This window comes from Pleurodeles waltl, chromosome 6, assembly GCF_031143425.1.
Source record: "Pleurodeles waltl isolate 20211129_DDA chromosome 6, aPleWal1.hap1.20221129, whole genome shotgun sequence".
Taxonomy (NCBI): domain Eukaryota; kingdom Metazoa; phylum Chordata; class Amphibia; order Caudata; family Salamandridae; genus Pleurodeles; species Pleurodeles waltl.
Window position 1 is genome coordinate 683,848,709 of NC_090445.1, and position 22,409 is coordinate 683,871,117.

The 22,409-nt window shown below is 45.9% G+C and overlaps 1 protein-coding gene across 1 annotated transcript in view; it reads left to right on the forward strand.

The window, feature by feature from the left end:
- The window catches only part of LOC138300155 (zinc finger protein 25-like), a 110,191-nt gene that overhangs the window by 69,251 nt on the left and 18,531 nt on the right, over nucleotides 1-22,409 (forward strand). Inside the window, exons 5-6 of the mRNA XM_069239113.1 lie at nucleotides 8,712-8,816; nucleotides 15,771-15,860. Of these exons, the coding sequence (XP_069095214.1) occupies nucleotides 8,712-8,816; nucleotides 15,771-15,860 (195 nt within the window). The remainder of the gene's footprint in view (nucleotides 1-8,711; nucleotides 8,817-15,770; nucleotides 15,861-22,409) is intronic.

Sequence of the window (22,409 nt, forward strand, 5' to 3'; positions counted from 1 at the left end):
TCAACTGTAGACAGTTTCCTTTTCTGTAAACTGGCAGCCAAAGGTTTGTGCTGCAGGGCACTGGGCCTACTTGTCCCAAGGAAAATAAACAAATATGAAAACTTGTTGCCCTTGACCCCAAACTATGTGTCCTTGGCATTGCAGGATCGGACTTCCACATCCCTGATACTAACTAATATTTTCATTCACTTTAGGGAACTTCTCGCATGCAATGAAGGAAGATGATGTTCTCTTCAATATTAATGTAAACTCTTATTTTTGTCTAATAGGCACACACATTTTTTACTCTGAGATTTCTTTCCAAATTAGCAAAAGTTGGATTTAAGTTGTTCAGAAAGAGACAGCAGCACTGTTGCAAATTTGGATATTAGTTGTATGGCCAGCACAAGTAATAATTCCTCAATAATTCCTTTCATTCGAGATTAACACCTTCCCAGAGAGTTGGAAGCACGCCGAAGTCAACGCCCTGCTAAAGAAACCCAAAGCGGACCCCGAAGATCTCAAGAACTACCGACCCGTCTCCCTCCACCCCTTCCCGGCAAAGGTCATCGAGAAGATCATCAACAGCCAACTGACTCGCTTCCTGGAAGACAACAAAATGCTGGACACCTCGCAATCCGGATTCGGGAAGAACCACAGCACCAAGACCGCCCTCATCGCCGCAACCGACGACATCAGGACCATGCTCGACAAAGGCGAAACTGCGGCCTCATCCTCCTAGACCTTTTGGCTGCCTTCGACACCGTATGTTACCACACCCTCCGTACACGCCTCCACGACGCAGGAATCCGCCACAAAGCCCTGGACTGGATCACATCCTTCCTCTCCGGCAGAACCCAGAGAGTCCACCTCCCTCCCTTCCTCTCTGAAGCAACCAAGACCATCTGCTGCGTCCCCCAAGGATCCTCGCTCAGCCCAACCCTTTTTAATATCTACATGGCACCGCTCGCCAACATCGTCCGATCCCACAACCTCAACATCATCTCCCACGCCAACGACACCCTGCTGATCCTCTCACTCACCAAGGACCCCGCCACAGCCAAAACCAACCTCCACAACAGAATAAAGGCCATCGCCAACTGGATGGAGAGGGGCTGCCTAAAACTGAACTCAGACAAGATGGAGATCCTCATCCTCTGCTCCAACCGCTCCGCATGGGACGACTCCTGGTGGCCAGCCGCCCTTGGAACTGCACCAGCGCCCACCAACCACACACACAACTTATGTTTCATCCTAGACTCAGCACTCACCATGACCCAGCAAGTCAACACCGTCTCATCCTCCTGCCTTAACACCCTCCGCATGCTCCGCAAGATCTTCAGATGGATCCCTACCGAAACAATAAGGACGATCACCCACACCCTCGTCAGCAGCAGACTGGACTACGGCAACGCACTCTATGCGGGAACCATGACCAAGCTCCAGAAAAAACTGCAGCGTATACAGAACGCCTCTGCCCGCCTCATCCTCGACACCCCACGCCGCAACCTCATCTCAGCCCACCTGAGAGACCTACACTGGCTCCCCGTCAACAAGAGCATCACCTTTAAACTCCTCATCCACGCACACAAAGCACTCCACAACACTGGCCCTGCCTACCTCAACGAGCGACTCACCTTCCACACTCCCAACCGACAACTCCGCTCCGCCAACCTCGCTCTGGCCACCGTCCCTCGTATCCACCGAACTACAGCCGGCGGCAGATCTTTTTCCTACCTCGGCTCCAAGACCTGGAACCCCCTCCCTGTCCACCTACAACAGACCCAGGGCCTGCTGACCTTCAGAAAATGCCTCAAGACCTGGCTGTTCGAGCAGTGGCACTTCTCCCTCCCCCCCCATCAGCGCTTTGAGACCCTAGCGGGTGAGTAGCGCGCTCTACAAACGATTGATTGATTGATTGAATTGTCCTCAGTAGGAACCAAGCACTTCATTGTGGTGCTTGATTTTCACAGGGTGGCAAGGCAGAGCAGTCTAAGGCCTACTCAAGGGAGATTTTAGTTTTCTTGTGTTCACGTGTAACCAGCCAAGTGCCACCTACCCTTGCTGCATCGCAGTGGCCTAATCTTATAAGTCAGACACTGGCAGTAAACACACATAGTCCGCTTACCATATGATTACCATGGGTGAGACATCAGTAGTGATGCTCATCCACAGTAAAGAGTCTTAAAACGGGGTGATCAGGAAAGCAAAACAACATTTGAGTGTACTGCTGGGGCAAAACCCAGTGAAACAAGCAATTACTTCCCCAGTTCAGATAACGTATGGGGCAGAACCCAGTGCAACAAGCAATTACTTACCCAGTTCAGATAACGTATAAAGACTCCAGATTTGTAGTATAGCAGACTGCTGCAGTTTAAAACACGCACAAAAATAGTCAACCCTCTAACCTTCATTATGAGTTGACTGTTAATTAGATTTATCACATCTGATAAAATCCAATTCATCTGAGACGGAATTTATCAAGTGCAATAAATCCCATCCAATTACAAGTTTTAGCCCAATAATGGTGACATAGGTGCCAAACATATTGCATACAGCACCAAAATCTGCATATCCCACTGTTTACTAGCCAGTTATTGCAGTGCTTTTAACTCCAATATGTACGGTAACAGGAGTTACCACAAATATCTAGATTTAAAGGCCAGCTCATAAATGGGGCCTTGTTATTTTTAAACACACTGGGCCCGATTCACAAAGGTAAACTTAGACAAAAAGTCTCAACTTAGACCAAAAGTCTAACTTTACTATGAGTAAAGTTTGACTTGTGGCCTAAATTGAAACCAAAATTCTAAACTTAGACTAAAAGTCTATTTTTACTGCTACGAGTAAAGTTAAAATTTTGGTCTCAACATAGGGCCTGATTGTCGCTTTGGCGGTCCGATCGTTGGCCCGCTAAAGATGCGGGGATAAGCCTGCCGTCAAGCTGCTGTCCTTACCTCCCGGTCGTACTATGATGTTCCACCGGGCTGGCTGGCAGAAGTATTATGACATTTCTGTTGGTCAGCCCGGTGGAAACAGTGCGGCGGCATTGGCCTCAGCGAGGCCAAACCCATTGCACACCAGCACCTTTGGAATGCGCACTGTCTGCAAAGCAGACTGCATTCCGAGCATGCTGGCAGGGGGCCCCCTGTGGCTCCAAGAGCTGGCTTTCCGCCATCCTTTTCATGGCAGTGCAACCACCATGTAAAGGCTAGTGGAAAATGAAGTTGTGATCAGCACCTCTGTCAGCCCATCAGGATCCGTAATCACGATGGTGGCAGCGGTCTCCAGGCTGTCCGACCGCCAATAACATAATCTGGCAGTCAGACCGCCAGGAGTGCAGTGTTCTGACCGCCACCATGAGTTTGGTGGTCCGTGGACCGCCAAACTTGTAATGAGGCCCTTAGTGTAAGTTTACCTTTGTGACTCGGGCCACTGTAGTTAAAAGGGGGCGTTGTTAGAGGAGTAAAGATGGGAGATAATGTATTTGTGTTAAACGCACTCATAAGAACTCCCACTGCTAATCCAGCTGAAATTGACAATTGCTTTTAGAAACCGATTGTGAGCTGTGCTATCCCGTGTGTAAAGTAGACAGAAGTACAAGAGCACCATCTGTAGTGTTCTGAGGAACACATTACAATAGACAAATAAGTCGAAATGTATTTTACTGTCAGTCTGCATTTGAAAATTCTTATTATTTATGTTTATGTTGAACATTTTATTCTCATTTTGCAAAAAAAGTTCATTTTGAAAATGAAATGCAACATCTGATTCAACATCTCATATTTTCACACTATCAACGAGCATTTTCAAAAGGGCAGCTGTAGTATCCAGAAGGGTCACAACGAAAGCACTGGATCACCTAACATTACAAATTAATACAAATGGGCCAATTCAAAACATAAGAAATCTACACATTATGGGGCTTTTATCTGACTTTTGGAGACACCCAAAAAATCAAAAAGTTACTCTTACAAAGCTGCACTAGTAAAACTGCACTTGTAAATTTCCATCACTGTGCCTGATGCTCTACACTTAGGCCCATATTTGTGGGGAACTGGGGTTGGGCAGGCTGCCCTACGCCAATGTGAAAGGGCAGGAATGTACCGTATTTATGAAATATGGTGCATTCCTGTTCCTTCAACCTGCGTTGCCACACACTTGGCTGCCTAGCGCCAACACATAGTACAAGGGTGTCTGTGTTGCATTCTTGATTGTTTTTGTACAGGAATGGAGGGGAAAAAGTAAAAAGTTACCCATCAAAAAAATAAGTGGAACACATGACATGGCTGCAGTGATTGCCATAGTTACACTGAAGTGGAGTGCTTTTTATCCAGACGTGTATATGTGCACAAGCAAAACTCTGTTACTCACATTGAAGAGAACCAATAGCTGTAGTGGGTTGGCCCAGTCCCCATGCTGTTTGATCTTCTTGGTGGAATGAAAATATGACCAGTGGGTGAAGACGGTTGACCAAAAGCCCTTGCATGTATAAACATATTTTTTACTATGAATTTCTTTTGGACAAAGCTACCAAATCAGCTAGATCTCAGACCTTACATTTACCTTAATTATAGAGCCTATCAAAGACCCCACGATGTTTTACCTGAAAAGAACTTGCTTAAAAAAGGGAAGGCAAGTCTGTGTGCACTACCTGGAATTCTGGTTAACTATAAGTACAAAGTAAGTAGAAGCTTAAGGGCCAGGACCCTGGGTGCACTTCAAGACCCAAATTATCAAACACTCTTAGGTACAGTAATCATATTATTGCAGGCTGTAGTACCAGTATGTTCCATAGTTAGAAGCTATCCACATGTAAATAGTAAAAAGTGTACTTTATCTAGTTTTTCCTAGAAGGCAGTTATACATCATTATACCCTTTTATACTATGGTTTAAGACTCACATCAGAAGCTACTGTTATCTCTTGCATCAGAAGCCAGCTCCTTTGTACATGCTGCTTTCCCATAAGAAGTGATACAGATTTTAGTTTTCTAAACTCAGATTTATACCACTCTCTTGAATAAGGTGCATTTTCAGTTCACACTTGCAGTGTCCAGTTGTAATTTACCTGCTCCCAAATCAAAAGACTTGCATTCAGACTTCTTGAGTGTGCCTTTTATACAGAATCACTGGGTCCAGAGTCGTGTTCTTGTGGTCTATTTGGGCTCAAGTCTGAAATATAAATTTTTGTAGTGCTAGTCCCAACCTTAGTTTCTCATATCGAGTCTCTAAAAAATATTTTTGCCCACTTAGCATGCAATATGTAGTACATATGTTTACGGAAGATTTGATAACGCAATGGAGCAGTAGGTGATCACCACTGTCTAACTGGACCTAAACATAGCATATGGTGAACTGTCTCTGAATCCACAAGGAGTCTACATTCTGAAATACCGACGAGTTTAAAAAAAAAAACAGTGAAGAGATTAACCTTTGTAGTGGCAAGTCGACCTGGTGATCACTCTTAGAACAGCAGCCGTATCCTAATGGGCACAACACATAGCTGAGTGCCTGTTTTATGCACATTCAAGGCATAAAGTGAATTCATTCAACCACATATATCTCTGTATCACTGTTCTATTTTCTGATTATACAGCCAAGAAACAGTTGCCTCTTTAGATTTCTGATCTGTGCCGTCTGAAAATAAAACACATACACAAAGAAATATTAAGTTGAATTAATTCCTTAAATGCCATGCAGACACATAAACCAGGAACTTGACTCAGCACGACGATGTACCTTTGAGTCTCTTAAACAACTACTATGCTTTTGCACCATTGGCTAGCATTGCTGATTTTACCAGACTAGGTCCATGTTGGGCTAGTGAGATTGGAAGGGACGTTATATACATAATGTTTAAATGTGCATACTAGCAAAAGAAACAATTGTTACTCTTCTCTTCATATACAAAAAAGACATGCACACAGTCAAGCAATTTTTGTGGCACCTCACAAAGGTGACTTGCATTCCTCATGTCTGAGCTCAAGCTAAGGTGTTCTTAGCTGGCTGTGTATGCGATCCTTCAAGTTCTGGAACAAAACATCTCGCCAAAAGTTGTGGAAACAGCTCCACTAGTAAATGGAGTTTATCAATGGAAGTAGTTGTATGGTATTACACACCTTGTTCTGCAGTGAACTCGGACTTCACTGTCAGTTAACTGGTTGCAAGTTAACAATGGCTTTGTCCATCTCACACACAGTTTAACCCTAGCTCCACGACCAGATCGTACAGCACATTAGCTCAATAAGAGTTACAGTTGAACAAATGGCAAGTACACAACTGCACCTTTGCAATTTTGTGCTGCTGTTTTTAGCAGTTTGTATTTGCCGCAAAAAAGATAAGCTAAAAGCTGTAATAATGGGTGAGTAGTAGCTGCTCAGTATTACCAGTGTCTTGTTGAGAAGTATGAGGTTCTGAGTATGATCCTTTAAGTGTAGGAAGAGGCAGCTTTGTTTTTCCACAAGAGCTTGAACTACATTGCTACTAAATTACTTTTGAATGGTACGCGTTTTCTCTTAGAATCACTGTCATGGGGAGTTACTGAAAGCTTGTGAGGAACAAGATATTGCATTCATCACTGGCTGAGAGGAACATTACTGGTGCTCTTATTCGGGGGAAAACTTGCAAGGACAAGTACTGACAATGGTGGCTGGATGACCTTGGGGTATTTCGGGGTACATGCTTGCCTTTGCAACTAAATCCGGATGGTCACCGAGTAGCTTTAATCAATTCCTACCCTAACATTTTTATCAATTCAAAATGCTCAACATGATGAATACATATTCAGTATCAGCTGAAGCAAATATTGTTAGTAAAGAATTAGGGCCTGATCTTGGCGGTCGCACTGCCAAGCTGCATCGATGGCAGACCTGTAAAGACCTACAAGCCAACTGTGTTCCGCCTGCCGTATTTAGATGTTACAGTTCTGGAAGCAGGTTGAATGGCGACAGATTGCTGATGGAGGGAAACAGCGGCCGGTCCCAACAGACTTCGTACTATGGCAGGGACTATCGAAAAGAGGTAACTGACACACAAACACATTGTCCCTCACCCCTGCACTACACACTACACAACACACCACACACACCACATACTCGCAATATTCCATTGCCATTCCAACACAACACAACCTGTACATGCCGAAAACACACATTGCCATACATCCATGCCACAACATACATATACCATTGACACTGCACCTACACATGACACAATCACAACAACCAACACTTAGCTACACAAACACACTCACACACAAGCACAACTACACACAGCATGACAACGACCACCACACAACACTCACCTAAATGTGTCACATGGCAACACAACATACCCAACAAGATCGGTCTCACATGCAAGCGACACACATACAGACACAACCACATCACCCACTCCAGCTCCCTCCATCTCAAACAGACATTCTACACATACATACACGTACTGACGTACACATACACAACAAATAGTACAAACCTACCTGCACAGTTGCCCTTGCAAAGTGCACACATGGACACCGCTGAAAAGTGTGAGTGTACTGTCATTGTGGTGCCAGCGTTCATTTTACAATGAATGATGACATCACAGTGACAATTGTGTATGTGTGCGATATGTATGTTGTGCCTGTGTGTCCCCAGCCATGTGTGACACAACTTTCACCCCGACATGCATGTCACAGTATTTTAAAAAAATGACTGTGATATGTATATGCCTGTAGTGGTCCCGTATTCCCATGCAGTGCCCACCCTATGTACCCTGACAATAGGGTGCCCTTACCTTTGAGTCCAGTGTCGGTGGGAGGAGTGGGATTGTGTTTTCTTCGTGGGTCGATGGCAGCAGTGACAGTAGGTGTTGTGCAGTCACGCCCAGTCGAAAACAGGGGTGAAATGGGGGAAAAGGTGAGTTTTCACCCTCCCCTCTAATCCGCCAACTCAAACATGGAGGTCAGACTTGCGTTATTGCGCATCCAAATCTGCACAGTGGGAAAGGTGTCCGCAGTCAGACACTTTTTCCCTATTGCACTGTCAACGTGGGCAGTGTTTCTTGGCGGAGACACCGGTTCGAATGCGGCCTTTCATCTATGGGACTGCCACCATCAAAATATAGCAGGTGGACTGTTGTGGCGGTGGATGTGTTTTCAGTCGAAAAGTAAACAGCGGAACCGTACCGCCAAGATCTAAATAAGACCCTTAGTCATTAGCCATAAAATACCCATCAGAGCACTTTAGTTTCAAAGTTTCACAAACTGAATGTATGACCTTTCCATATTTTGAGTACACATAACTTTCAAATACAATTGGTAGGACACCTCAGAAATTGAAGTCGAAGTTGATTGTGAAATTGGCATATATTTATGTAAAATGTTCTAGAGGTTTTGACTAGACTGATTTGTAATGTGGGTTCGAGACACGGCAGACAGTAACAGCAGAGCATGACCCCTCAGTCATTTTGATATACAACCTGTTTAGCTCCAGCGCTAGACAACGCTTTGGCTCAGTGGCTGCTTTGAAACCATACCTACATGATTTAAAATCTAGAAGATGGAGGAACATAAGAAAGAACTGCAAGGTAATGCACACAAAGTTCAAACTCTGCAGCTCCCCGTATATTGTACATTAAAACTGTTGTGCTTCATTTTTCAAAGATATGATTAAAAATGTCCTTTTGTAAACAGCTATTTTTTTTTCTATCAAGCAGACACTGCATGTTTACTTAGTGTTTCTTTATAATTTAGGCATGCATCTAGGACCAGTTGCAACATCAAGCAACGTTAAAAGTGAATGGGAGTCATTCTCCATGGATCATCTCTATCCTGTTAGAAGAGAAAGCATCACCAAAGGTATGTAAGTAGATCATACCTCAGTAGTTTAAATAAGCATGCAAGCGCTCCAGAGTATTTGGGCTCAGGTATGGAGATTAAATCTCTTCCCTACATCATGTGCTTGTCCTCTTCCTTATCTTAGTCCTAAGTTCATGAGGGTGCGTAAATGTCCAGGGAACAGGCAAACCATATGGGTCAATGAAAAAAAACACTCTTTAATGTGTTTTTTGAACTTCAGTAAAGATATACTTGTCCCTGTCCCAGAGGGTTTTGTTTTACATGTAGCACACTGTATCTCAATATATGTTTGCATCTTATTCTGTGCAATCATTTACAATTCTTTTAATGAAACTATTCTTTTAAAATGGATCTATGCAAATATATATTAAGTTTGTACTTTTCAACGACTATGTTGTGTTCTTGTCTGTCAGATCTATCCAACCGTTTTGCAATATGACAGTACTACCAGTAACAGATATTCAGTTTTATATTATTTAGCTTGAGCTAGTTTTCAGAGTTTTCAAATAAATTATACCTGTTCTTTATGGGTCTTCCTGTCCTTGGTTCCTCCATTGCATCATTAATGTCACTCCAACGTCACTATGCATGCTATTTACAAACTACCTTTTGTAGTATGTAAAGTAGTACTACCCACATAGTACTACCCACATACTACAAAATGGTATACACAATCGTATGGGCGGAGCTCTTCACCTGTCCTCTCTTTTCTGCGCGGCGATTTCCACCAAAGAGGCTAAGATCTCCGCACATGAAAATATACAGTTTATTAGTAAATGTAGGAAAGACCCAGAGGTGGTGGGGAATAGAGAACATCTACTCCTAAATAGGAGAGACTTGGAGAAATTTAAGGATGGTTAGGGAGGGACAGGTAAATGCACACATTCAGACTCCTAAAGGTACTACAACCCTAAATGTGCCAAAACTGTTGTAAATGCACTCCAGCACAGCCTTGGAATAAGTCGAGCACCACACATGGCTAAGCACAGATACTCAGCACACTCTCATAGAAGACATAGAAGGCTTGGAATTTAAATAACAGAAAGCCGAAGCAGAATTAAAACAACAGAAATGAGCCTTGCTGCTGGCATCTAGTGTGAGCTGCATGAGCTTAGATCCCTGCAAGGTAAGCTCAGCCTTCCATCCTTCAGAGGTTAGAAAATTGATTACCTTTATATTAGAAGTAAGGGTAAAGGATTCCAAACAATGCATTCCCATTACCTGTGAGAACGGCAGACCCAACATCCTACCTCATGTGATTTAAACATCCCAGTATGTTTTCTCACCTTCATCCTCTGATAACCAAACAATTCAGTCAGGTGGAGCAGCCAAACACCACTCAAAGAAACCAGCACCACAGTGCAAAAAATGAAATAAAAAACATATATAGAAGCTCTGGACGATAAAAGCTATTCAGCTTATGGAGCATTTGATGTATTTATATAAAAGCATTTGCTCCCCTGTTGCACGTAAATGTTGGTGGATTTAATTCAAGAGAGTCTTTGCAAGAAATGCACTCAAACATCTTTGAAAAACATGTGGTTCTTAAGCCTTCTTGACGGTGGAGATCTGGGGGGTCTTTGTCTCCATCTTGTAAAAGTGTTGGTATATGAAATCTACCAGGTGTTAAACAAAATGAAAAGTATGAAATTAGATGAAGCACTCACCACTGTATCATAGGGCTGACAAGATGCTTCACCCAAAGCCATGCCTCCTGCGGCTAAAAGGTGGAAGCATCCTGGCATTCAACTGCTTTCATAATCAACTCTTCATCTAAGAAGTATCTGCTAGCTGTTCACTCTTTCTTTCAGACCGTTTTTTGTCCACAAGGTTATAAGTGTTCCCACGTCCCGTTAAGAGATTGGAGCAGATTGTAACAGCTTCAGTTTTATCATTAACCACCAGCAGTAAATATGCACATAAAAAATACTGAACAGTGGGTATTTAATCACTTAAAATAAACTAATATGTAAAAAAATCCACAATAATTAAAAAGAAGCTTGCTCACATTAGCACATAAAGCAAGCAAGATAAAAATACATCCAACACCTGACATAAATGAGCACAACGCGGGATGGGGGCAGGGCAAGCAAGAAATACGGGGCAATCTATGTGAGAACAGGCAACGTCAACATAGAAACAACAAAAATATCATGAAATCTCTCCTTGTATTAAAAAACATTAATGTGAGGTTGTGTAATATAATTGGCTCTCATGTAAAGCGCTCTGATACCTTAGGGTCAGGTAGAGCTTGTGCTACATAAACTAAATAATTTCAGTGTAAACATGTTTATTTGCATTCTGATACCTGCAGGAAAGGGGATGCTATGTGGCGTAATAGCCCGAAGCTGCCACCTTTGGAGCTTGTGAACCAGGTTTGTGTCTCACCGTTGGCTCAACATCCACTGATTCTGGGCAAATCACTTTATCTTTCTATGCCGACAAAAAACAAGCACTTATTTGCTGCACATGGAAAGGGAGGGGGTGGGGTGACAGCTGAAGCTGCGAAGCGGGAAAGGGTTGTGGGACTGTGAAAGCCTCTCACTTTGAAATCAGAGAAAGTAAATTAAAGTGGCTTCTCGAAAACAGCACCAGCTATTCTATGTGAGGAGATAAGAACAAGAATTACAGCCCTGTTTACAGAACTCGAAGCCACTGAATAAAGTGAGTGCTCCTGTGAAATGCTCCTACAGAAAGAAAAAAGTAGTCCCAAAACAGATGTTAACATTGGGACAAGTGGAAGGCTACAAGTAATGCAAGGCTGCTCCATGTGGGTGAACAGCCCACGAAAAGGAGGGACAAATAGGAAAAATTAACCACTTGGAATCAAGGATTTTTAAACACTGAAACAAATGAAAAACAATGGGGGACTTGAGGACCACAAAGTATATACAATAGGTCTCGAAAAGACATCGCAAGCGCTCTCTAAGCTTGACCTAATAAAAAGGAAAGTGGATCCATCTGTAAGAGGAGAGGCATTCCAGTTCACAGCCACTTTTCTACCTGCTGCTATGAAAGTGTTTTTCAGACTACCAAATGTTCAATTCTATAGGACAAACTTATTTCTCTATTTGTAGTATAGCCATTATGGCTGACAGGTGGGGCTCATGATAAATGCATAATCTTTCCAACTCAGAGAGAAAGTGGGGCTCTTGAATTGTTAGTTTTTTTCAATGGACATTAACTCCTCAAGTGCATAAATGTGTCCCCTCTGTTGCTTTTCCTAACACTCTTTGTTGGCCTACATCAGATCCACCACATAAGGCCACTCAGCAAAATCTGTCATCTTTGTATATTAAGGAACATACAGATTCTGTCTATCAATTTTCACCCGAGGATGAAACCTTCCTGGCTGTTATTAACATGGTTTCAAGCACAAAGCTGTGAGGTCTCTGAAACACTGGCAGAAGGTCTACTGTGATGCCTGCATGAAGCTCTAAGAACATAAAATAAGGTAGATCTGAAGGAGTTGAATAAGAGATTAAAAGTTGATATGTGTATTCACACTTTCAGCTATGAGCCAGTTTTGGCTAGTCCACTGGATATCTATGGGAGAGTGACCTTGCTAAAGATAAGCACACCCCATTTGCAAGGTACCATAAATCGTTGTGGGTTAGCACACTTCGTCATGTGAGCTCCGGGAACAGTAATCTTGACTAGAGGAGGAAGGCTGAAAAAACTGTCTACATTTGAAAAGATCAGGGGCACCTGAAACACTTGGAGGAATCATCATAGTATTGTCTACACACCACCTATATGGTGCTCTCGATCCACATTTCAGACCTTACAAGTCCCACTGATAGCTAGCCTAGATGAGGGCAGAAGGTTACAGTTAATACTGCATGCTGTTGGTCTTCGTTTTCATGTGTGGTGGGTAGCTATGGTACTTACACCTTATGCCAGGTCCAGTTATCCCTTATTTGTGTAGGTAGAGTCTAGAAGCCAGGCTCTCTAGGGGTAGCTGTGGATGAGCAGCGGAGGCTTATCTAGGAGACATGCAAAGCATGCAAACCTCATGCAATACCATTGTAGTCACACAGTACTCATGCAGTACTCACACACATGAAAGAAAATACTCAGTGCTACAAAAATAAAGGTACTTTATTTTTGGACACAAATACCAAAAATGCCATTGAGACTATACTCCCTTAGGAGATAAGTAATACACAAATTACATACACTAGTATGCAGAAATAGGCATGAAACAGTTAGAAAACAGTGCAATTAGTGAAAATAACAAGAGTTAGAAATGGACCTAGGAGGGGCACAAACCATATACTAAGAAAGTGGAATGCGAAAGCCGGTCCCCCACCTAGGCAAGTATAGTGTGTAGAGGGGAGCTGGGAGTACTAGAAAAGCTCAAAAGTAATACCACAACCCACCCCAGTGACCAGGAAAGCAGGAGTAAATCACAGTAACTTTCCCAGAACACACACAGAAACAAGAAGAATTATGCAAAACCCAGAAGACACTGCATGACACCAGCATTGGATTCCTGACAAGAAGACCTGTGGAAGAAGGGGACCAAGTCCAAGAAGTCAAGAAGAGTCCAGGAAGAGCAGGAGTCCCTGCTAACTCTGATGAATGTGCAAAAGGAGAACCACCAAAGAAAAAGAAAAGTCAGCAAGAGGACAAAAGTTGCAAGTGATGTCCCACGCCGGATGAAGGATTGCAGTCGGGTTTGCGTCATCGGAGTCCGCCAACAAACCTTTGCACACGCAAAGCTTGTGGAAAATGGTGTTGCCGGGGACCAGGAAGGACCAGGTGGGCTCTGCCCAGAACGGGGGAATCAGAGGGGGCCTCAGTGTCACAGAGAGCCCACAGAACACCAGTCAGCGCACACAGGAGTCCCAGGGGACAGGGACAAGAAAGTTGCAGAAGAGCCCCACGTAGCACTATGAAAAAGACTCCCACGCTGCTGGAGAACCACTCAGGAAGCTGTGCGTCGCAGGATAGAGTGCTGGGGGTTAGAGCTACAAGATACACGAAGGACTTTGAGGAAGGATGCCAACAAGCCTTGGCAGCTGCAAAAGAAGCAGTGCATGGGGGTACTGCTTGCATGGGGAGGCAAGGTCTTACCTCCACTAAAGTGGGACAGCTGGAAGAGAGGACCATCGGGACCACTTCAGTCCACCACCCATAATGTAGGATCCACGCAGCTAAGCAGGAGAGGGGATCCACGCAGCTGGTCGTCGCCGCAGTTGGTACCTGCAGCAGAAGAGGAGTGACTCCTTCACCCCAAGCGAGATTCCTTCTTCCTTCTGAAGCAGGCTGAAGACGGGCTGTCTTCAGAGGATTCACAACTGGGAAACAGTTGCAATTGCTGGCAGGAGCCAGAGATACAATGTTGCAGGAGGCGTCTTGCTTGTTTGTTGCAGCTTGTAGCTTCCTGGAGGGTCCAGATGCAGTTTCTTCAGTGAGAAGTCAAAGTGAAAGATGCAGAGGATTCCTGCTGGAGTCTTGCAACCCGAATCTGAGGAACCACCCAAAGGAGACACCCTAAATAGCCCTGAAAGAGGGATTGGTCACCTAACCAGGTAAGCATTCATCAGGGGAGGGCTCTGACGTCACCTGCTGGCACTGGCCACTCAGATGCTCCCAGAGTTCCCTGCCAATCTTGAATCCAAGATGGCAAAACCCAGGAACCCTCTGGAGGAGCTCTGAGCACCACCCCTGGAGTGGTGATGGACAGGGGAGTGGTCACTCCCCTTTCCTTTGTCCATTTTCGCCACCAGAGCAGGGACTGGGGGTCCCTTAACCGGTGTAGATTGGTTTAGGCAAGGAGGGCACCAAAAGTGCCCTCAAAGCATTTCCAGTGGCTTGGGGAGGATACCCCTCCCCAGCCTGTAACACCTATTTCCAAACGGAGAGGGTGTTACTCCCCTCCGAAAGGAAATCCTTTGTTCTGCCTTCATGGGCTTGAGCTTTTCAGGCAACAGGAGGGCAGGAACCTGTTTGTGAGGTGGCAGCAGCTGGGGCTACCTGGAAAACCTCAGAAGGCTGAAATGGCAATACTGGGAGTCCTCTAAGGAGTCCCCAGAGTGCATGGAATCATACAGCCATTGCTTGCAAAAGCCTTGGGGTATGATTCGAACATGTTTGATACCAAACATGCCTATGTTTGGAGTTACCATTATGTAGCTGGACATAGGTAGTGACCTATGTCCAGTACATGCGTAAAATCGCGTCCCCGCACTCAAGAAGTCTGGGAAAATGGGCCTGGAGTTAGTGGGAGCACCTCTGCTAGTGCAGGGGTGCCCTCATACACAGGTACTTTGAACTCTGCCCTCAGGGCTGGAAGGCCTGCTATAGGGGTGACTTATAAGTGACCTGGTGCAGTGAAAATGGCAGTGAAAGGGTGCTCGCACCTTTTCACGCAGGCTGCAATGGCAGTCCTGCAGAAGCCTTTGCATGGGCTCCCTATGGATGGCAAAATATATGCTGCAGCCCATAGGGATCCCCTGGAACCCCAGTGCCCTGGGTACCTAGATACTAGGGACTTATAAGGGGGCACAAGTATGTCAGTTGTGGGTGAAATACAGACTTTTGGGAGAGAGAGCATAATCACTGGGGTACTGGTTAGCAGGATCCCCATGAACACAGTCAGACACACTGACATCAGGAAGAAAATGGGGGTAATCATGCCAAGAAAGAAGGTATTTTTCTAAACACATGCATTTGAGTGGCCCTTAACTTCTCTGCAGGGAACTGGGATATAGCTTGCACTATAGCTACCTAAGCCCTTAGTGATGAATGAAACGTAGTTTGTTTTGTGTGTCGAAGTGCGATTAGTGTGACTGAAACACTGTTATGTGAATTTATTACATGAGTGCTGCCAAAATTAAAGTGTAGTCTGTGCACATCAGCAATGTAAATGCATTTTGGATATTAGAGTTTCCGTTTTTCACGGCTAAATACAATGTGAAGTATAACTCGTTTTACTTTCCAAAATAGGATATCCATTTCACAGTATTGAAGTAATGGCGCGGTTGAGCAATATTCACGACACAGAAACAGTAGAAAGCAACATCTGTACCAACTCAGGTAAGTTACAAACATTCCAGAGTCAAATGATTGCAAAAAGCACTGCACCAAGTTAATTTTACAACTGTTCATGCACTGCTATTTTATTGATATTAGACGGTGATTAGAAGCTCCTTACCTAACCATTGTCTGATCTCTGTTTGAAGTTATGCCACCAAGTAGACCACCTTTTTTAAATGACATTTTAGATTTTTCAAAATATTGATTTTTGGAAGCAAAAATATCAACTACTTATAAAGTAAATAAAGTTAGTTATAACAATACTGAAAAGAGAAAAGGCAACATGTGAAAAGAAATATAAAGCACATGTGAAATGGGAGTGCTCCAGTCCACTTGTAATCTGCAGGTTAACGTAAGACATCTATGCATTCATCCACATGCAGTACTTATGAGACCCAGGGCCCCATGTACGAATATTAGGTTTTGCGACTCGCAAATTGCGAGTCTTAGCAACTCTCAATTTGTGAGTCGCAAAACCTGAGGTACAACAGTGTAAATGAGATTGTTTGCGAATTCCAATGGGATCGTAAAACACCTACCTCATTCATATTCATGAGGTAGGTCGCAATTTGTGACCCCAACGGGAATGGCTACACTCACAGGGATGGTGGCCTGCTGGGGATAGCAGACCACCATGTCTGTGACTGCTTTTAAATAAAGCAATTTGTTTCTTTAAATGCAGCCCGTTTTCCTTAACCCCTTCTGTGCCCAGGACGTAATGGTTACGTCCTGAGGCACAGTGCTGCTGTGCCCAGGACGTAACCATTACGTCCTGTGCACAGAGCCCAGAGGGAGCGCTCTCGCTCCCTCTGAGGGGTTCCCCCCCACCCCCCCAAGTCAGGGATGGAAGGGGAAGCCCTTCCCCTCCCACCCCCGACCCCCCCAACCCCCCCGTGACGTCAGCGCGCGAGCGCGCGCTGATTAGTCACAGGGTCTCCCCCATCGCGCTGGAAGCAGAGCTTCCAGCGCGATTGAAAAAGAAATGCTTTTGCATTTCTTTTTCAATCCCATGGGGGAGGCCCCGAGAGGCTTCAAAGGGAAGGAAATGTATTTCCTTCCCTTTGAAGTCTCTCACAGGTTTCAAAAGCCGGATTGCTTGCAATCCGGCTTTTGAAACCCCACTAGACACCAGGGATTTTTTTTTCTTTTCTTGAAATTGGCAAAAGGGAGCGACCCCTTGGGCAAGGGTCGCTCCCAGGGGGGCATTTTTTTAGGAAGGCCTTTTCTGCCCCCCCTGGGGGCAGATTGGCCTATTATTATGCCGATCTGCCCCCAGGGGGGGCAGAAACCTCTAGGCACCAGGGACCTTTTTTTTTTTTTTTTTTTTTTGTGATGAATTCTTTTTTTTTAGGTGGGGAGCGATCCCTTAGGCAAGGGTCGCTCCCCTACGGGTCAATATATATTTAAGCCATTTCTGCCCCCCTTGGGGGCAGATTGGCCTATTTTGATAAGGCCAATCTGCCCCCAAGGGGGGCAGAAACCATTAGACACCAGGGAGTTTGTTTTTGCGCGCGAATGTCACGCAACAAAGCGACCCCTTTGGCAAGGGTCGCTCCCAGGGGGGGCAATCTTTTGGGAAGGCCTTTTCTGCCCCCCCTGGGGGCAGATCGGCCTATTATTAGGCCGATCTGCCCCCAGGGGGGGAAGAAACCTCTAGGCGCCAGGGCCAATTTTATTTTTGTGTATTTTTTTTTTGTTCTTTTTTTTTTTTTTAGAGATGGGGAGCGACCCATCAGGCAAGGGTCGCTCCCCTGGGGGGCAAATTGTATTTAGACCATTTCTGCCCCCCTGGGGGCAGATTGGCCAATTTTAGGTCAATCTGCCCCCAAGGGGGCAGAAACCACTAGGCACCGGGGATTTGTTTTTTGGCACCAATGTCACGCAGGGGGAGCGACCCCGTAGGCAAGGGTCGCTCCCGGGGGGGGGGTGGGGGTTGGGGGGGCAAATTTATTTTAGGCCATTTCTGCCCCCCCGGGGGACAGATCGGCCTATTATTAGGCCGAACTGCCCCCGGGGGGCGGGGGGGGGCAGAACACTCTAGGCGCCAGGGCAATTTTTTTTTGTGTTTTTTTTTTTTGTTGTTTCTTTTCTTAGAGATGGGGAGCGACCCATCAGGCAAGGGTCGCTCCCCTGGGGGGGCAAATTGTATTTAGACCATTTCTGCCCCCCTGGGGGCAGATTGGCCAATTTTAGGTCAATCTGCCCCCAAGGGGGCAGAAACCACTAGGCACCGGGGATTTGTTTTTTGGCACCAATGTCACGCAGGGGGAGCGACCCCGTAGGCAAGGGTCGCTCCCGGGGGGGGGGTGGGGGTTGGGGGGGCAAATTTATTTTAGGCCATTTCTGCCCCCCCGGGGGACAGATCGGCCTATTATTAGGCCGAACTGCCCCCCGGGGGGGGGGGGGGGCAGAACACTCTAGGCGCCAGGGCAATTTTTTTTTTGTGTGTTTTTTTTTGTTGTTTCTTTTTTTAGAGATGGGGAGCGACCCATCAGGCAAGGGTCGCTCCCCTGGGGGGGCAAATTGTATTTAGACCATTTCTGCCCCCCTGGGGGCAGATTGGCCAATTTTAGGTCAATCTGCCCCCAAGGGGGCAGAAACCACTAGGCACCGGGGATTTGTTTTTTGGCGCCAATGTCACGCAGGGGGAGCGACCCCGTAGGCAAGGGTCGCTCCCGGGGGGGGGGGGGGGGGGTTGGGGGGGCAAATTTATTTTTGGCCATTTCTGCCCCCCCAGGGGTGCAGATCGGCCTATTATTAGGCCGATCTGCCCCGGGGGGGGGGGGGTCAGAAACCTCTAGGCGCCAGGGGAATTTTTCTTTTTTTTCTTTTTTTTTTCTTTGTTTTTTTTTTTTAGAGATGGGGAGCGACCCATCAGGCAAAAGTCGCTCCCCTGGGGGACAAATTGTATTTAGGCCATTTCTGCCCCCCTTGGGGGCAGATTGGCTGAGTTTAGGTCAACCTGCCCCCAAGGGGGCAGAAACCACTAGGCACTGGGGATTTGTTTTTTGGTGCCAATGTCACGCAGGGGGAGCGACCCCGTAGGCAAGGGTCGCTCCCGGCGGGGGAGGGTGGGGGTTGGGGGGGCAAATTTATTTTAGGGCATTTCTGCCCCCCCCCCCCTGGGGCCGGCTGAGCTACAGGCCAAACACCACAGGTAGGCACCTTGCAAAAAACACCTCTGTTTTCTGTGAAAAAATATGTTGTGTCCACGTTGTGTTTTGGGCCATTTCCTTTTGTGGGCGCTAGGCCTACCCACAGAAGTGATGTACCATTTTTATCGAGAGACTTAGGGGAACGCTGGGTGGAAGGAAATTTGTGGCTCCTCTCAGATTCCAGAACTTTCTGTCACCGAAATGAGAGGAAAAAGTGTTTTTTGGGCCAAATTTTGATGTTTGCAAAGGATTCTGGGTAACATAACCTGGTCAGAGCCCCGCAAGTCACCCCATCTTGGATTCCCCTGGGTTTCTAGTTTTCAAAAATGCACTGGTTTCCTAGGTTTCCTCAGGTGTCGGCTGAGCTACAGGCCAAAATCCACAGGTAGGCACTGCTTTTTATAAAAAAATGTGATGTGTCCACGTTGTGTTTTGGGCCCTTTCCTTTCGTGGGCGCTAGTCCTACCCACACAAGTGAGGTATCATTTTTATCGGGAGACTTGGGGGAACGCTGGGTAGAAGGAAATTTGTGGCTCCTCTCAGATTCCAGAACTTTCTGCCACAGAAATGTGAGTAACATGTGTATTTTTAGCCAAATTTTGAGGTTTGCAAAGGATTCTGGGTAACAGAACCTGGTCCGAGCCCCGCAAGTCACCCCTCCTTGGATTCCCCTAGGTCTCTAGTTTTCAGAAATGCACAGGTTTGGTAGGTTTCCCTAGGTGCCGGCTGAGCTAGAGGCCAAAATCTACAGGTAGGCACTTCGCAAAAAACACCTCTGTTTTTTTCCAAAATTTAGGATGTGTCCACGTTGCGCTTTGGGGTGTTTCCTGTCGCCGGCGCTAGGCCTACCCACGCAAGTGAGGTATCATTTTTATCGGGAGACTTGGGGGAACGCTGGGTGGAAGGAAATTTGTAGCTCCTCTAAGATTCCAGAACTTTCTGCCACAGAAATGTGAGGAACATGTGTTTTTTTAGCCAAATTTTGAGGTTTGCAAAGGATTCTGGGTAACAGAACCTGGTCCGAGCCCCGCAAGTCACCCCTCCTTGGATTCCCCTAGGTCTCTAGTTTTCAGAAATGCACAGGTTTGGTAGGTTTCCCTAGGTGCCGGCTGAGCTAGAGGCCAAAATCTACAGGTAGGCACTTCGCAAAAAACACCTCTGTTTTTTTCCAAAATTTAGGATGTGTCCACGTTGCGCTTTGGGGTGTTTCCTGTCGCCGGCGCTAGGCCTACCCACGCAAGTGAGGTATCATTTTTATCGGGAGACTTGGGGGAACGCTGGGTAGAAGGAAATTTGTGGCTCCTCTCAGATTCCAGAACTTTCTGCCACAGAAATGTGAGTAACATGTGTATTTTTAGCCAAATTTTGAGGTTTGCAAAGGATTCTGGGTAACAGAACCTGGTCCGAGCCCCGCAAGTCACCCCTCCTTGGATTCCCCTAGGTCTCTAGTTTTCAGAAATGCACAGGTTTGGTAGGTTTCCCTAGGTGCCGGCTGAGCTAGAGGCCAAAATCTACAGGTAGGCACTTCGCAAAAAACACCTCTGTTTTTTTCCAAAATTTAGGATGTGTCCACGTTGCGCTTTGGGGTGTTTCCTGTCGCCGGCGCTAGGCCTACCCACGCAAGTGAGGTATCATTTATATCGGGAGACTTGGGGGAACGCTGGGTGGAAGGAAATTTGTAGCTCCTCTCAGATTCCAGAACTTTCTGCCACAGAAATGTGAGGGACATGTGTTTTTTTAGCCAAATTGTGAGGTTTGCAAAGGATTCTGGGTAACAGAACCTGGTCCGAGCCACACAAGTCACCCCTCCTTGGATTCCCCTAGGTCTCTAGTTTTCAGAAATGTACAGGTTTGGTAGGTTTCCCTAGGTGGCGGCTGAGCTAGAGGCCAAAATCTCCAGGTAGTCACTTTGCTAAAAACAGCTCTGTTTTCTGTGATGTGTCCACGTTGTGTTTTGGGGCATATCCTGTCGCGGGCGCTAGGCCTACCCACACAAGTGAGGTATCATTTTTATCGGGAGACGTGGGGGAACGCTGGGTGGAAGGAAATTTGTGGCTCCTCTCAGATTCCAGAACTTTCTGCCACAGAAATGTGAGGAACATGTGTTTTTTTAGCCAAATTTTGAGGTTTGCAAAGGATTCTGGGTAACAGAACCTGGTCCGAGCCACACAAGTCACCCCTCCTTGGATTCCCCTAGGTCTCTAGTTTTCAGAAATGCACAGGTTTGGTAGGTTTCCCTAGGTGCCGGCTGAGCTAGAGGCCAAAATCTACAGGTAGTCACTTTGCTAAAAACAGCTCTGTTTTCTGTGATATGTCCACGTTGTGTTTTGGGGCATATCCTGTCGCGGGCGCTAGGCCTACCCACACAAGTGAGGTATCATTTTTATCGGGAGACGTGGGGGAACGCTGGGTGGAAGGAAATTTGTGGCTCCTCTCAGATTCCAGAACTTTCTGCCACAGAAATGTGAGGAACATGTGTTTTTTTAGCCAAATTTTGAGATTTGCAAAGGATTCTGGGTAACAGAACCTGGTCCGAGCCCCGCAAGTCACCCCTCCTTGGATTCCCCTAGGTCTCTAGTTTTCAGAAATGCACAGGTTTGGTAGGTTTCCCTAGTTGGCGGCTGAGCTAGAGGCCAAAATCTACAGGTAGTCACTTTGCTAAAAACAGCTCTGTTTTCTGTGATATGTCCACGTTGTGTTTTGGGGCATATCCTGTCGCGGGCGCTAGGCCTACCCACACAAGTGAGGTATCATTTTTATCGGGAGACGTGGGGGAACGCTGGGTGGAAGGAAATTTGTGGCTCCTCTCAGATTCCAGAACTTTCTGCCACAGAAATGTGAGGAACATGTGTTTTTTTAGCCAAATTTTGAGGTTTGCAAAGGATTCTGGGTAACAGAATCTGGTCCGAGCCCCGCAAGTCACCCCTCCTTAGATTCCCCTAGGTCTCTAGTTTTCAGAAATGCACAGGTTTGGTAGGTTTCCCTAGGTGGCGGCTGAGCTAGAGGCCAAAATCTACAGGTAGTCACTTTGCTAAAAACAGCTGTTTTCTGTGATATGTCCACGTTGTGTTTTGGGGCATATCCTGTCGCGGGCGCTAGGCCTACCCACACAAGTGAGGTATCATTTTTATCGGGAGACGTGGGGGAACGCTGGGTGAAGGAAATTTGTGGCTCCTCTCAGATTCCAGAACTTTCTGCCACAGAAATGTGAGGAACATGTGTTTTTTTTAGCCAAATTTTGAGATTTGCAAAGGATTCTGGGTAACAGAACCTGGTCCGAGCCCCGCAAGTCACCCCTCCTTGGATTCCCCTAGGTCTCTAGTTTTCAGAAATGCACAGGTTTGGTAGGTTTCCCTAGGTGGCGGCTGAGCTAGAGGCCAAAATCTACAGGTAG